The following is a 17,261-nucleotide window of genomic DNA, read 5'->3' as shown; positions in this document are numbered from 1 at the left end:
TTATTTTAAGAGAATATGAATGTAAACACTCATTATTATACAACATGCATAGACTATACTGACCTTCCATCTTCTGAACTGTAACTTTCACTGCAATTGTGCTTTACTATCAACAGGAAAAGCTGCATTAATCCAGGGAGTGGCAGAAAGTATTTGCTTTAGGGGCATTGCACAAGATCACTAGACTTTGACTTGCTGAAGACAAGCTGGAGCTAATAAAAATCATTTTTCTGGTTTGTTTTTTTTTTTTTTTAAAGAGTAAATAATAGGCCACTCATCACTGAATGGGCTATGCATAATTTTATGCAGATTTGAAAAAACGCATTATCAGAAAAATCTCCTATGATATTTTTGCGCTTCATTGACTTGGAGATTTACGTTCACAAATCCAGTGATCAAGTTAGTGTAATGCACTGTTTGGCTCATATTTGGTGTGCAAGAATACCAACAGCATATTAGCGATTTAGAGAATAAAAACTGAAATTTAAAGTGACAATGAGCATATTTTAATACATAATGTTTCAGATGCATTGGTACAGGAAAGAAAAATGTTTGTCAGGACATTGCTTTAAGAGAGTAAGAGTTTCACTCTTATATTAACTATTAAAAAAGTGTTCTAGTGGATATTTATGGGGTCTTCCTGGTTGCAAACTTGTAAAAATATATTAAGAATTCATTATCCCCATTGGTATTAAATATATCAAGACACAACCATTGTGGTTGCACTACCAGTTATGGCTACTATGGTCTTAAGCATCTGATTGTACATTGTTGCTATATTGTTAAGCACAACTGAGGCATGTATTTTTTTTTTCCCTTGGTTATAAGATTATATTACAAAAATTGATCACTGTTTCAAACCAGTTAAACACGAATATTCAAGTAACAAGGTTGTTTTAATGGATAAGCGAAAAGAGAAGTTACCTAGCACTTTACACAACTACATAAAAATTAAATAGAACAAATGAAATTTGTTTATGCATATGCAATACACTTTTATATCTTTAAGATTTCTAAAACTAAAACTGAAACTATCATTTTCTTTAACGATACCATATTTTGCACAATAACTTATACTTAGGAGAAATAATTTCCCATTTTCCACAAAATATATATAATTATGACATTCACATTGATAGTTTAAGAAACAAAATTTAAGTGACTATTCTATCTTATGCAGTTATCTTTGTGGACCCTTCTAATCAGAATGCAACCAGTTGATGTATCTAATGCTTGACCCATTTAAAAAAGAAAGAGAGGGTCTTCACCTAAACAAGACCAAACCATTTAAACTTTCAAAAGCTAAAATGATTTTATCGCATTTAAAAACATAGTTAAAGAGAATGTAAAAAACTAAACGTTTAAAATACAGTGCTATTATATTGTATGTATCAACTACAATAAGATAGCAGTCAACTGAAAAGTAATTAAACAACTTTTTTCTTCCTAATATCATGAATTATACATGTTTCCCCCTACCCCTTGGGGATGAAGCCAAAACACAACTTTTCTGATCATAAGGATGGACAGATTTGAGGGCAAAAACCGATGAGAAGTCTTCACAGGTAACTTAACTCGCCAGCAGAAGCCTCTCCTGATGAGTTTCACCAACTGGGATGCAAGCTCATACAACCCTCACACTGGCGAGGACCCATCTCCATGCACTGCTACCAGCAGGAGGTTTAATACTAGAGTATTTCTAACGAGCGGCATTGCTTTACACCAGAACTGTCAGCTGAATTCACAGTGCTATTTGCCCATCTTTAATCCTAATTCACACTGGCTAACAACTAGTGTCTTTTCCCACAAGAGACTCCCAACTCCAACTGGCACAGGACTGAAGGAACATCTGCAGGGCCACCATCAGAGCTGCCAGTTCATATCAACAGCTGTAGAGACACTGCCACAAACTTGGGATTACACGTTTCCAATACAGAGGATAGAGAATAGCTCCTTTCCATCCTCCCATCACCTCAGCGGATTTCTCTGGAGGTACCAGAATGAAACTGCTCAGAACCAGCTGCAAAGTAGCCGAAACAGGCCCTTTTTGGGCTCCACACTCTAGCTTGCCCTAAGAAATGCCTATTTGCTCCTTCGCCTGTGTGGTGTTGCTCGATTTCTGATGTTGAATTACTTTCCTCACACACGGCCCAAAGAGGAGACCACCTCAGCAATACATGAGCCTACCTCCCTGCCTTTCCTTGGGTTGTGTTTACACTGCAGGAGGTGCAGTCACAGCTGGCTCTGTTAGCCAGCTGGCATTAGCCTACCTCGTTTAGGTACAGAGAACAGAGCCATCACAGCACACAACACGGCACAGCCCAGCAGCTCAAACATCAGCACCAAGTTCAGGGCTAGACTCTGAGCTGCAGCACCTCAGCTGCAGGCCAGAACATGGACTAGCTCATTTCAGGTTGTGTTAAGGGAGGCTGGTGCCGTACATTGCTGTGTGCCATCTTGGCTTGAACCCTCTGTAGAGGAAGAGAAGCAAAGAAGGTCCTTTTTTCCACTTGCAAAGACAGCTGGTGGTTTCTTCCAACATCATTAAATTAACCATTTTTAAATGCTTTGTGACTAGTGTTATTTTGCAGCTTTCCACTGGACAAGAAGTAATACTGCTGCTTCTAGCTTCTCTGAAGACTGTCTGCTTGGCAGTCAGCAACTACCTTGTTCAAGGTGCAAAGTCCTCATACAGGACTTTCAAGAACAGCTCCAGTTCAAGCCAGCTGGATAGGCCACAGCACAGGTCATCCGAACAGAGGGCTGGGGATTTGAAAGCTGCATGCACCAAGTATTTGGAAAAGCACCTCTTAGATTTTAAATTGCATATTTTGGTTCAGAACATGAAAGCGATGTGTGCTTCAGAAGGGTTAAAATGGCCAATGAAATTAACCCAGTCCTTCTCCATTAAACTTCTGAGAGACTAAAAACTACCTGAAGGTTCAACTTTGTGCTCCAACCCTCGTCCAGACTTCCAGTGGGAGTAGTTTGATGTCTTTGGCAAACAGCGCTCTGAAGAGAAATGAGACACTGGGACAGAAAGTGACCTATGGTAGCCAAATGTAAAAGGCACATATTCCAAAAGGAGAGGCACCAGAGAAAGTTGTTTTGACTTAATCCCGCAGAGGATCAGGAAAAAGAAAGTTGTGTAGCACGCATTTAACAAGTTACAATGCAAATGCTGAATGCCAGGGGTTAAATAGCGTATCAAACAGTTTCAGGTTACGTATTCCCTTTTGCACTAAATAAAAGCCATTAAAATATACAGGAATAAAATGCTCAATTAGGGAGCTTTCTATGAAGCAAGAACACACAAATACAGTGGAAAGAATTGCACAAACCAGAAGTGTAATGAGTTACATTTACAACCTTGGACTGACCAAACCTTAGAAATAACATTTCCTATCACTTTGCATTATTCAAGATTACTTGTTAACATGCCCTGTCATTTCAGAACAAACCTGACACCACTGGCACGTGCACAGGCCTCTCCTTTATAGAAAGCTCGCTAATAATAGTGTCATCGTAAGAATACACAGGAAGCGGAGACCACAAGGCCATGCAGCAATATGTACTTATACCCTACGGACCAAGTATTATAAGAACTCCTAATGTGTAGAGTTACTGTGGGGCTGCTAAGGAGCTCCTTGTTTTGCAGGTTGGTCAAAATTTACAGACAGGTGTTACTGGTTCTAGAAATCCCCATGCTTAAGCAGGACATTGATGAAATGGAGAGCTGAGCTACCTGGGTGCTTTTGAAAGAAAGTGGAGGCAGTATGGAGGAATGAGGGGAGATTAAGGCAGATGTAGCACAGGACTGGAAGCGTTTGCCTTTTTTTGGTAATAGCTGCTTGTCCACAGATATGATGCAGATGGCTGTCTGAGGTTTGCTAATACCTGATATCCTGGATAACACAGTAGTCAACACAAATTGTTCTAGGCTACAGCACCTTCTCACGAAGCAGATGCATATCTGACATCAAGAACAGAAGTAGCCTGGAGGGAAGGGGGAGGGGGGAGAAAAAGGAGACGTTTAGTTTAAAAATGAATACACATAGGCTTTCTTGCATCTCCAAACTTCACCCCAGATCCACGGTACTGAAAGCGACAAAACAGACAGCCCTGGCACATGGGAGGAATCACAGCAGCTTCCCGTATTCTGAGCCACACTGGGATTTGTTGGGAGTGTAAACATACAAGAATTAAGCCTGGAGTTGAGGCTGCTTTATAATCAGCAGTCTTACCTCCCTTCTTCAAAAAAATACTAGAGTATTTCTAACGAGCGGCATTGCTTTACACCAGAACTGTCAGCTGAATTCACAGTGCTATTTGCCCATCTTTAATCCTAATTCACACTGGCTAACAACTAGTGTCTTTTCCCACAAGAGACTCCCAACTCCAACTGGCACAGGACTGAAGGAACATCTGCAGGGCCACCATCAGAGCTGCCAGTTCATATCAACAGCTGTAGAGACACTGCCACAAACTTGGGATTACACGTTTCCAATACAGAGGATAGAGAATAGCTCCTTTCCATCCTCCCATCACCTCAGCGGATTTCTCTGGAGGTACCAGAATGAAACTGCTCAGAACCAGCTGCAAAGTAGCCGAAACAGGCCCTTTTTGGGCTCCACACTCTAGCTTGCCCTAAGAAATGCCTATTTGCTCCTTCGCCTGTGTGGTGTTGCTCGATTTCTGATGTTGAATTACTTTCCTCACACACGGCCCAAAGAGGAGACCACCTCAGCAATACATGAGCCTACCTCCCTGCCTTTCCTTGGGTTGTGTTTACACTGCAGGAGGTGCAGTCACAGCTGGCTCTGTTAGCCAGCTGGCATTAGCCTACCTCGTTTAGGTACAGAGAACAGAGCCATCACAGCACACAACACGGCACAGCCCAGCAGCTCAAACATCAGCACCAAGTTCAGGGCTAGACTCTGAGCTGCAGCACCTCAGCTGCAGGCCAGAACATGGACTAGCTCATTTCAGGTTGTGTTAAGGGAGGCTGGTGCCGTACATTGCTGTGTGCCATCTTGGCTTGAACCCTCTGTAGAGGAAGAGAAGCAAAGAAGGTCCTTTTTTCCACTTGCAAAGACAGCTGGTGGTTTCTTCCAACATCATTAAATTAACCATTTTTAAATGCTTTGTGACTAGTGTTATTTTGCAGCTTTCCACTGGACAAGAAGTAATACTGCTGCTTCTAGCTTCTCTGAAGACTGTCTGCTTGGCAGTCAGCAACTACCTTGTTCAAGGTGCAAAGTCCTCATACAGGACTTTCAAGAACAGCTCCAGTTCAAGCCAGCTGGATAGGCCACAGCACAGGTCATCCGAACAGAGGGCTGGGGATTTGAAAGCTGCATGCACCAAGTATTTGGAAAAGCACCTCTTAGATTTTAAATTGCATATTTTGGTTCAGAACATGAAAGCGATGTGTGCTTCAGAAGGGTTAAAATGGCCAATGAAATTAACCCAGTCCTTCTCCATTAAACTTCTGAGAGACTAAAAACTACCTGAAGGTTCAACTTTGTGCTCCAACCCTCGTCCAGACTTCCAGTGGGAGTAGTTTGATGTCTTTGGCAAACAGCGCTCTGAAGAGAAATGAGACACTGGGACAGAAAGTGACCTATGGTAGCCAAATGTAAAAGGCACATATTCCAAAAGGAGAGGCACCAGAGAAAGTTGTTTTGACTTAATCCCGCAGAGGATCAGGAAAAAGAAAGTTGTGTAGCACGCATTTAACAAGTTACAATGCAAATGCTGAATGCCAGGGGTTAAATAGCGTATCAAACAGTTTCAGGTTACGTATTCCCTTTTGCACTAAATAAAAGCCATTAAAATATACAGGAATAAAATGCTCAATTAGGGAGCTTTCTATGAAGCAAGAACACACAAATACAGTGGAAAGAATTGCACAAACCAGAAGTGTAATGAGTTACATTTACAACCTTGGACTGACCAAACCTTAGAAATAACATTTCCTATCACTTTGCATTATTCAAGATTACTTGTTAACATGCCCTGTCATTTCAGAACAAACCTGACACCACTGGCACGTGCACAGGCCTCTCCTTTATAGAAAGCTCGCTAATAATAGTGTCATCGTAAGAATACACAGGAAGCGGAGACCACAAGGCCATGCAGCAATATGTACTTATACCCTACGGACCAAGTATTATAAGAACTCCTAATGTGTAGAGTTACTGTGGGGCTGCTAAGGAGCTCCTTGTTTTGCAGGTTGGTCAAAATTTACAGACAGGTGTTACTGGTTCTAGAAATCCCCATGCTTAAGCAGGACATTGATGAAATGGAGAGCTGAGCTACCTGGGTGCTTTTGAAAGAAAGTGGAGGCAGTATGGAGGAATGAGGGGAGATTAAGGCAGATGTAGCACAGGACTGGAAGCGTTTGCCTTTTTTTGGTAATAGCTGCTTGTCCACAGATATGATGCAGATGGCTGTCTGAGGTTTGCTAATACCTGATATCCTGGATAACACAGTAGTCAACACAAATTGTTCTAGGCTACAGCACCTTCTCACGAAGCAGATGCATATCTGACATCAAGAACAGAAGTAGCCTGGAGGGAAGGGGGAGGGGGGAGAAAAAGGAGACGTTTAGTTTAAAAATGAATACACATAGGCTTTCTTGCATCTCCAAACTTCACCCCAGATCCACGGTACTGAAAGCGACAAAACAGACAGCCCTGGCACATGGGAGGAATCACAGCAGCTTCCCGTATTCTGAGCCACACTGGGATTTGTTGGGAGTGTAAACATACAAGAATTAAGCCTGGAGTTGAGGCTGCTTTATAATCAGCAGTCTTACCTCCCTTCTTCAAAAAAAAACCAAAACAAAACAAAATGAAAAAAAACCCCAACAACAACAAAAAAAAAAAAACGGAACCACGGCCACTTGCTATAAAAACACACTGAAGGGGAAAGCCCAGAGCAGTCAGAGGGCTGACGAAGCTTTTACTAGGCTGGCAGCCAGGCAGACAAGGCATGCCAGGGAAGAAAGCACCCGAGGGACTTCAGTGTTAGGCCAGCAAAGTCTTCTCCTGGCTACTGCTGACTGAGTGCCCCTGACTTGACCAGTCGCCTGTGCAAGTGCTCTCAAGAGCAGGCACCAGCTGCATGGTACTGCGCAGCTCAGGAGGGACCAGGAACCCCCCTCCCAGCCCATGTAGATCAGTTATGTGATAATCCCAATGACACTTCACTTTGCCCCCAGAACTGCTCAGACAGGCACCCAGTCAGCACTGTGGTTACGTTACCTCTGAAGGCAGCAGCATCTCATTTATAGCCAGCCTGAGAGGCACTGTCTGATGTGCTCAGAGTGCATGGTGGCCATTAGATGTCCATGGTGTGACACCCTTGTGTCCCTTCCTTGTGCATTTTTATAAAAAGCTGCAGGCTTGGTAGTTAAAATCCCCTCCATGCTGCCAGCACCTTCCTCCTCCCAGCTGTGACACATCAGTTCCTACTGTCCAGAATAGGCTTCATCAAGAACCACAAGCCACATGGTGCTAGTGTAAGGCACACATGGTATGTCACGGCTGGCAGGTCACGGCCACCCTGCCTGGCTCCTGCCTGTGTCAGCCTGGTGCAGGCAGGCTCTGCCCTCATCCCTTACTATACTGCAGGGCACAGGGAACTGCCCGACTCTCGCAATAACTGCCTTTTCTCTAGGCTTTGCAACTATTCCCACCAGCCTATTGTTTTGGTCCCCTTTCCACCACTCAACACTTGCTCGGCTCCAGCCTGGGCACTCTCCATCACTAGTTTGGGGATCACGACTGCTGCTCCACCAGTCATTTCACCAGACCTTGCTGTCATGCCTCCACTCTTCCTCCTCCTCCTCTGCTAACTTGTCTGGGATCCTCACTGCTCCAGCATCCATACGCTTGGACACATCAGCACACTCCAGTTCCTGCTGCAACCATTCTCTTCCTATCTCAAGTGAGACTCCCCTTTTTTGACTGTAACTTTCAGGAGCAAGGGTGTATTTGAGGCCAGGAAGAATCTCAGAGGGCTCAGAGAAGAAAAGTTCTGCACTGCTAACAGATACAACTCTACTGGTCACAGGGAAAGGCAGTGACACAAGCCACCTGTCTTTCAAATGGGTGGCTACGTGCTAGTACCATTGCTTCTTTGCTCCACCTCTCAATTCTGGAAGAATGGGACAATTTCACTCACACTCTTCCAAGAAGGCAAGTTTTTTTGAGTTTGGTTTTGTTCATCTGTCATACCTTTGGATCTAGTCCCCATATATAAGCATCTTTGAATAACATGTTATTGGGATTTGTGAAGCAATGAAGTTCTGCTCTCTGAATGTCTGAACGGCAACGTACAAGTGAGTCAACCATAATCAGGGCAACAAAAATATACAGTCACTGAGAAGTCTTTAGTCCATGTGAGACCAAAATTCACCTTATGCTGTTGACTGTGCTTGCATTTAGAAGATACGGCTTTTGTGTCAAGCTGTCTTATAAAATTAGGCCAAAGGGAGTCCTAGACCAGACATTTTTAACATGCAAACCTCTAGCAGGGTTTTCTTTTGCAAGACTGTGTTAATATTACATTTTTGTAACTAACTTGCACATTTAAACACTCTACAGTCTCTTAGTTAACTTTAAACACACATTGTATTTGGAGAAGTGTTAACTCCATGAAGCTCCATCAAGGAGAGGCTGTTCCTAGAATTTCTGTCTTCACAGAAACTTTGCCTCTAGGTAATTCCAGAGTGAACAGTTTCACACACTCGCCTTGTTTATAGCTTTCTTCCCTTCCCCTGAGTGAAACCACTCCATCGTCAAAAATGAAAGAGCGAGCTTTGCCTCAGAAGACTGTACGGTCCCACAAAGCCAAACCTAGAACAGCTTGGAGAACTGAGTGCAGGGAAAACATCCAAGTGAGATAAAGATGTATGGGGTTTCAGCAGCAAGAGGCATTAAAATGTCCATGTGCTGAGGAGATACAGATACTGTCAGAGGGCTGCAAATTAACTGTTCTCTTTCCACTTTCATGTATGTCTGGAATTCCTAATTCCCAAAATCAGTACTGGAATCTGTATATCCAGAGGAAGTAAAATATGCTCAGTTTGAAGATTGTCAAAAATGGCTTTTGCAAAAAGTATATATATACACATCTATCTGATCTGAGCTCAGATTGGGAATTTTATGCGATTTTTAAATTGGATTTACCTCGTCTTCCTCTTCGGACATTTTAGTGGAATTATCAGGGGATTTTACAGGCTTCTGGCTATTGGTTCCATTTGTCTCCTCTTTGCCGTGCTCTGCCTCCCACTCCTGTAGAACTTCATCTATGTTGAAACGACGTCGATAATTTACAAAAAAGTTTTTCACTTGCACCACAGATTTGTTTCCAATCACATCAGAGATTGCCTGAAAGTCTCGGCCGTATTTCCTGATTGCTAAAAGCAACAAAAAGAAAAACAAAAGCAACATGTTATTTCCACAAAGACCACAAATCAGGCTCAAGTCACAGCATAAGGATCTGAAGCTGAACTTCTGTCAAGGTTTCAGGCCTTTCTCAGATTAATCCAGGGGAAAAGAAAAAAGTCTAAACTGGGCAAGAGATGCAGTTAAGACTAGCCCTGAAGAAGAGAAGAAAATAGAAGTGTCATAAAGATGGGCAGAGCCAAATCTAGAAGACCTGTGTAAATCTGCCTGTACTACTTGAGAAGCTACACAGGCAAAGAGCATAGCAGTGACTCCGGTAGAGTTTCACTTTCTGAAAGCTTGGACAAGCAGAGATTATTTGCAAACATTCATACAGTGCAATTTATACTGCCCAGGGAGGGGAAGGGGGGATATTGTTTCCTTGTTCAATTCCGTTCTTTGGGCATTAGTACACAGCAATGTCAGAATCCTTCATTAGCCACTGAAGGGAAACACAGCTCTGAAACGCAGCAGAGTTTTGATTATCACCGACTGAAGTACAAATAGACTTGTAGTGCCATACCTTGCACAGCAAGAAGCTGCTCATCCGTGGTCCAACGTGCATTAAATTTCTGAACGACCTAGACATCAAAAAAAAATTAGATAACTTCATTTACATAAGCAACAGCTTTCCCTTGTATCCGAGCTCATGAAAACCTCATAAAAACACAACAAGGAATTAACTGTTTGTCAAACTATATCATTCCTTTAGTAGCAACGTTTTCAACAAAGAACTGCGTATGGCATCCATTCAGTTAACTGTGATATACACTGTGCCTGTAAGTCACAGTAATACAAAAAGATAGGGAATGGTCTGAGCAGATAACCAAGAGCCACTCTCTTCCAAAGCACCTACTTGGTTTTATCACAGACACCCTCTGTAATCTTGGTCAAATTATTTCCAGCATGAGGTACCAGAGTTGGAAGGAAAACAGCAAAAGCACCAAGTGCCAAGAGAAAGATGGGCCATTAACATCCTCTCCTACATTTCTCAGTATTTAGAGGAAAGCAACTACCTCTCTCGCAATGGCATATGGATACAACATTGACAAAACATGGTATATCTGGGATACCTGTACTTCTGTTAGAAACCACTTTCACGTGTGAAACTGCTCTTACTTTCTTCTCATCTCCCATTTCCATTACACAACAACAGTGAATATGGTAATGGTCTTGATTCACACTGACAACTAATAGGACATTGGTCCTAGTTTACTGGCAATGCAAATAGCCCTATATAGTTTCTATATAAACACAGATTAGCATTTATCTCCACAATAAACAAGGGTCAGAAAATGATCCTACCTCTGGAAGTCTGTATTGTTCTATACCACCTTCAAGTTTTTCTTTGAGCGCGCTGTTTGTCTGTTTGATATTCTGAATCTGAAAAAAAAAGTTTCATCCCTTTAAACAAGGATATTAAAAAAAAAAATCTTTGGACAAGCCTTCTTCCAGCTGCCCCGGCAGGAACCCCACAAGCTCAGCATTCCAGTTTTTCTCACAACCTCCCTTTTCCAAAAAAGAAGGTTTGTTATACTGTAATAAAGGAATGCAGGAGCAGCTGGCACCTCAGGAGATCCCATTTAATTTATTCTATCCTGTCTGCAAGTTATTTGGTGCAAGAACTGCCCCAACTTCCAGGTCTGTATAAAGCCCAGCATAAGACGACAGACCCTGTTCACAGCAAGTAATGAATCAAAGACTGCTAGAGAGCTCTGCTTCTCCCAGAGTGCCAAGAAAAAGGCTTCAGGCCAAAATACCAATTCTATTAAGTTTAATAAAGAGCTTGAGCCAGATCTCTGCTTTAAAAAGTGAAAATGTTCAGATCTAGGAAACAGACTCATGTAGTATAAACCTGTCTTTACTAACAGATATTAGAAAAACATTTGTTTAAAAGGCAGATCCATCAGCAAATCAAAAAAGGTACGTAGGAAAGTTTGTATGATGCCTGTCTAAGAAAGAATAAAACAAACGTATCTGCCTGTTCCAAAAGCGCCATATGAAAAGGCAAAGAAAACTGAATGCTGCAGATGGAAATCAGATACTGCTGAAACCAGTGTCATCTGAAGGAAGTTCATAGTTAAAACATAAGGAACTCTGAACTGCAAAAAACACTAAGCGCCAACAAATGTTCCTTCAAGTCAGTGCTGTGGACTTTTCCTTGCTTCACTTTAGGTATAAAGTAGGCTTGCCCATAGAACTAAAACATAAGAGACATAAAACACAGGGCTGCATTGGTTTATAGCACAAGGCTAGCAGCTTGTCACTTAAGCCACATAATGATGTGCATCATCGCTGTCAAGCTACAAATTCCTGCGAACTTTGCAGACTGTGACAGGCACTACCACCAAAAATAGCAGTTATTCTTGACCAATCCCATCCATACCTGTCGTTTTATTGAGACTAATTCCATGTCCAATTGTCTGAGTACAGTGGTAGCAGCTGTTGCATTGGCAGAAACGGCCTCCACATCTTCTTGGGAAAGGAACATTCCTTTGGGAGGTTTCCTCTTCGCCCTGTTTTTGGCCTGCGTACTGTGCTTCTCCTTCTTCACCTGAGGAACGGTTTCAGCAGGTGGCACCTGGCAAACAGCAGTCATTTTACAAAATTAAATGATCTTTAAAGGTCCCTTCCAACTCAACCATTTTGTGATTCTATGACTTTTAGCCATTGTCAAAGGTTGGGGAATGAAAAAAGGTCGCTTGCAGACAGGAAGACATTTTTTGCTTTAAGTGGCATGTCATACAAACACTGTCTTAAACAAATCTCTCCTTTCTTCTAGGCAGCTTTCAATGTTTACAGAGATACTGGTTGTCTTCTCTGCCCGTTTTCATTTTGGGATACAGATGCCCAATTTTCCAGCAGTTAAATATTCTGGTTATTTTCAAACACTCCGAAACCTCTCTTCTCACTTTCATCACCAGGCCTGAACATGCCAGTTTAACTGAACACCAGAAGGAAACAAAGTGGAGTTTGGAGACAGGGGAAGAACGCAACTAGAAGAGTTTACAGAGACCTTTTCTTCTACGTGTCAGACAGGAGAAGCAATAAACCAAATTTATTTAAAGGCTAAGGATAAAGGAGTGAGGTGACTACAAAGTAATTCTTAGATCGTTACGCAGTTCCTTGGAAGCCAAGTTTTCTTGCATAGCACTGATATATCAACTGTTCCATTAAACTGATGCAGTTTTGCCCACAAATAAAATTTAAGTCTCTTTTGGAAAAGGGAATATTACACACACCACTAATTATTTTTATGCTTTCTGTCTAAAGCAAAGAATTAGGCGCACACCTCTGACAGGTAGATTAGCTAAGACACTATACTACAGATCCTTCAAGAGCACATTTGATCTCTAATACTAAAACCATTTATTCCAGAAGTTATTTTCAACAAGCAACTCATACCCAAGATTTATTACCCAGTGGCTGGAGCCTGGCCAAGAACACAGAAGTGAAGAAGAGTGGCGGGGAGGGAAAAAGCAGAGAGGGGAGGCCACACGTCTGAAATCCTCTAGTTGATCACTGCCAGCTTTAAGCACATTGGCTTCACTTAGCACTATTGTTTCCCTCCTAATTTGCAGCTACATGTAGTTTCTACACAGTTTGAGGCATTTGCTCATTAGTGAGCATGAAAATGCTCACATTCAAACCCACAGGAGGCTGAGCAAAGCCCCACGTAAGCATGAGGCTCTGCTTCCCAAAGACTGGAGGACCCCAGCACAGCTGCCAGCAGATAAAAGCTTGCACCCTCTTCATGGGCTCAACGGCCAGAGCCACACAGAAGCAGTAATGTGGACAATGGCCTGTTCTCAACTTTTTTCTTCCCTCCTTTAGTGCAAAGGACTCCTCCATGAGAGACAATGCCTAAGGCAAGCCCAGGAGCAAGAGATAACTATTGCTGTTGCAGGATGGATACCCTATTTCTTTTTGCAGAAGGGAGTGGGGAGCAGAAGAAAACAGATGGGTTTAGCTATGTACAAGTGAGGTAAGCTCTGCACTCCGCTTCAGAAACGAGCACTTTGATAACTGAGCTGGGTAAATTATTCAACATGGATACACATTTCAGATTTATTCCTATTTCATCTACATACAGAATTTCACGGGATCACGCGGTAATGCCTCACAACAGGTTCAGGCTGTAGGTTGACCAACACACAATGCCTGCAGTGCAAATACCCCAGAAGCCTCAACATTAAGGAAAAAAGAATTCAAATGATTGTTTTACACAGTTCAAAGAATGTCAAGCTCTTGTGTTGTGGACAAGAAGCCAGAGCTCCAGCAGAACAGTTTTTGACAGCTCCAAATGCCTCTAGGCCCTGGTGATATTGCACAGGCTCTGAAAATTTGAACATCTACCCTATCTTGGAAACTCTTGCTTTCCTGGCCACACACATCTCTGTACAATTAAATCAATTCAGGAAAACCAGAGAGAATTAAAATGCAGGGATTTAGCAGTGCTTCTCTGTTTATTTAGATACCGCCACTGCTATCCAACACACTTCAGTCTTAAAACCCCTTAATACAAACAAGGTTCCCTTCCTCAGATTTCATGGCGTAAAAAGAGAACACCAAGCTGTCTCAAGCCATGTAAAAGCAGAGGATGAAGTGGGAGGCATTTCCAGGAATAGGGAAGATGTGGAGAAAGCAGCTCTAGTCCATGACCTCAGCATTATGGAGTCACTATCTGAGGAAACCTGAACAGTTGCACTAACACTGAAAGTACTTAAAAAAAAAAAGGGAAGATTTCCCCCTCCAATGACCCTCAAAAGAGGAAACGGATGAGAGATTTCAGATACTCTGAGAAATCCCAGTACTACTCGGCAAGTCATACAGTAACCAACATGTCTCAGAGCTGGAAAAACCATCTCTGCGGGGTTGGGACAGGGAGGCTCTTTACGGTAAGAGTCCTGGGCTAGTGGTACATCACCACCCCTGCACGTCTGACCACGTCATTAAAAGAAACATAACGATCAAGAAAGAACATATCCCCCCTCCTGGATACCTGCTCTCTCAAGGCATTTTCAATCAGCCCCAGGCTCAGGTACTGCAAAGTCAAATCAAATTAACTCTGAACAGGCTATGCAGGTTGCCAGCTTCATTTTACCCACCAGTACATTCCCTGTCCAGAAAAGCCCTCTCAAGGCTACCCGCCATTGCATACACGGCCAGACTGCACATGCTCCATGAGTTCTGGTGATCTCTTTCAGATCAGTTAGTGCACTGTGGCCTTTATTAATGTGACAGGGAGGGCAGACAGCCTCCTCCCATACCAGACTTTCTACAAAAATGTCTTGATGGTAGCTATCAGCCATCTGCTCTGGTTTGGCCTTACAACAAAAGCAGCCAACTACCTTTCCCTCTTCTGCAGCAAGTTCAGAGCATGCCAGCATGGTAGGGAAGGAATCTCCCTATCTTCCCTATTCCTGGTAATAAAGGGGACTGAAGGGAGCTCTCTTACAGATACAAGCTTTCAAAGAGCTTATGGAGAAATCTAAACTTGAAAATTTATTAAAATAATGGGAAATGAGATGATAGTATTAATTATTTACAAGACACACTGGAGAGCTGCGGTATGCAGCTGCAACTTAGCCAAGTGAGAACCCTTCCAGTTTGCATGTTGCTGAGGTTTTTGAGAACTCAGCTTCTTGTAAGGGTGAACATGAGTGGCTTCACATCCACTCTGCTCCTAGGAAGTCATCAGGGATGCCGGTTCCTTCACTGGAAGCAACAGCTAGGCTTTTCTAGAAAGTCTAGAGAGCACCCTGGCATGGGTGAAGAACAGACTAGAATGCTGTGATTTTTCAGTTATTTCCATTCAAAATAATTTATTAGAGGAATTAATCTCACTGACAGTGACTGACAAAGCAGCTGCTCTAGGCCTTTGATTTTGCCTGTGCGCAATCATGTTTTTAAATAACTCTAGTGGTTTTTTCCTACATACACCCTTTTAAAAAAAATAATTTAAAAAATTGGAAGAGAATGACTGTGGGAGAGAAATCGGGCTACAAGAAATCAGGAAAGGGAGCTACGTCAAGGAGAGAAGGCCTTAGGGTAAACATCTTCCTGTAGTACTCACTCACACATACAACTCACACCGCTGCTGAACAGCAAGGCTATTTTCTTTAGTAACAGATAACCAGCAGGTTATACACATGAAAATAAAGTATACACTTTCCTGTTAAGCATCACAGACTAGGTTTCCAAAACTGTTCTATTTGCATGGCTCTATTTTAATCTAGAACTGTATGCTCACTTAAAATGAAGTATTAAGTGAGGTGCAAGTACTACGTTTTAAATAGACAAAATATTATGTGCATAACAATAGGTTATTGTTTTATATATATGGCTCCTCTGCCAGACAAAATGAACTGGCCACACAAAAGCTCTCTCCTCTACTGTTCACCACTGTAGTTGCAATCCTGGTGCCACCGAAATCCTCAGTTTGGATTGCTGAGGATTTCAGTACATCAGGAATTTACCTTAGAATCTAAGTTGTAGATAAACACACTCTTGCTAGCCTACCTAGAGCAGATTAAAGGACATATTTCCCCTCCACCAAGCCATCTCAGTGGGGACATAAGTGCTTCTACTCCATCTCCACAGTTAGGTTGATTTAAACCATCACTGAAGGTGGTTCAAGCTAATACAGCCAACTCTGAATCAAAGAGACTAGAAACATTCAGATAGTACATTATCATGGGATAGTAAAGTCTTAAGTTTTCCCAGCTCCATCCATAATAACTTATTTGTCTATACTTGTCTTGATCTAAGAATAATTCTGAAGACAATTCTTCTTTTCTTGTATGACAACTATATGAAGCACAAATAAAGAAGATTAAATACTGTCAGCTTCTACATGAAGTAGGTAGTAAGTAAACACTTTAATTTGTACAATAGTAAGAAAAGAATTATACCTCCTTTTTGCTCTCCTTGTTTTGTTCAACTTCAATATCAATAGGGTTATTTCCATTTGCTTCCTCCATTTCATCCTCACTGGAAGACAAAAGCAAACAGTACTGTATCAGTTTGAGGCTCTCTTTTTCTATAAATAGCATGCTAAAAGAAATGCATGGATGCAATAGCAAGTCCAACGGGTTTCCTTAGTTTTATTCCCAGGGTGTTTTTTTTAGGGGGTTGGGGTGGGTTTTTTTTGTTTTGGGTTTTTTGTTTATTTATTTTTGGTTTAAGTCAAGAAATTCTTAATTGTAGAAATACTAGGGACCATGTCTTGTAAAAAGACTTCTCAGTAGTGTACTTAAGCAAAATAAGTCTGCTCAGATGAAGGCAAGATGCATGAAATTGATTACACAAGTTATCTTTTAAAGAACATGGGACATTGAGCATTTTAACTTTAGCCAAACTGAGACAAAAACAAAGACTTAGAATTACAGCAAGTAGCTAAAACACAGACTTCATACAACTCCTTAACATTTAGCAAAATAGACATGCACAAGATGAACTCCCTCAAGAACAAGCATAAAAAACGTTTGAGGTTTTTTGGTTTGTGTTTGTTTGTTTTTTTTCAGTGACAGCCTCACATTTCATTCTCCCCTGGAAAAGAAAAAGAGGTTATCAGTTACAGAATAATAATAGGCATGAAATTGGGGCCATATTGAAAGTGACCTTGGCACACCTGGCCAGTTTGGCTTCATTGGAATTTTAATCAGACATTAAATTGAATATATTTTCACCATTTAGAATTTTTGTACTGTACACAACTAAAGTTAATTGCACCATTTGGGATGATGCCCAGAAACGGAAGAAATAAGCTGACCTAATCAAAGCTTTTTTTTCCTTTTTCTTTTT

At 41.8% G+C, this 17,261-nt stretch overlaps 1 protein-coding gene across 1 annotated transcript in view; it reads right to left on the bottom strand.

Annotated features, from left to right (window-relative positions):
• Positions 1-4,269: 4,269 nt before the first annotated feature.
• RCOR1 (REST corepressor 1) overlaps positions 4,270-17,261 on the bottom strand; it is a 43,350-nt gene continuing 30,358 nt past the window's right edge. The window contains exons 5-10 of the mRNA XM_019472516.1: positions 16,370-16,448; positions 11,842-12,036; positions 10,761-10,838; positions 9,979-10,036; positions 9,198-9,427; positions 4,270-6,572 (exon numbers count right to left, since the gene is read on the bottom strand). Of these exons, the coding sequence (XP_019328061.1) occupies positions 6,531-6,572; positions 9,198-9,427; positions 9,979-10,036; positions 10,761-10,838; positions 11,842-12,036; positions 16,370-16,448 (682 nt within the window). The 3' untranslated portion in view covers positions 4,270-6,530. The remainder of the gene's footprint in view (positions 6,573-9,197; positions 9,428-9,978; positions 10,037-10,760; positions 10,839-11,841; positions 12,037-16,369; positions 16,449-17,261) is intronic.

The sequence above is a fragment of the Aptenodytes forsteri genome, unplaced genomic scaffold (assembly GCF_000699145.1).
Source record: "Aptenodytes forsteri isolate BGI_AS27 unplaced genomic scaffold, ASM69914v1 Scaffold193, whole genome shotgun sequence".
Taxonomy (NCBI): domain Eukaryota; kingdom Metazoa; phylum Chordata; class Aves; order Sphenisciformes; family Spheniscidae; genus Aptenodytes; species Aptenodytes forsteri.
Note: the sequence above shows the minus strand (reverse complement) of the source record. Positions and strands in the feature narration are given on the sequence as shown.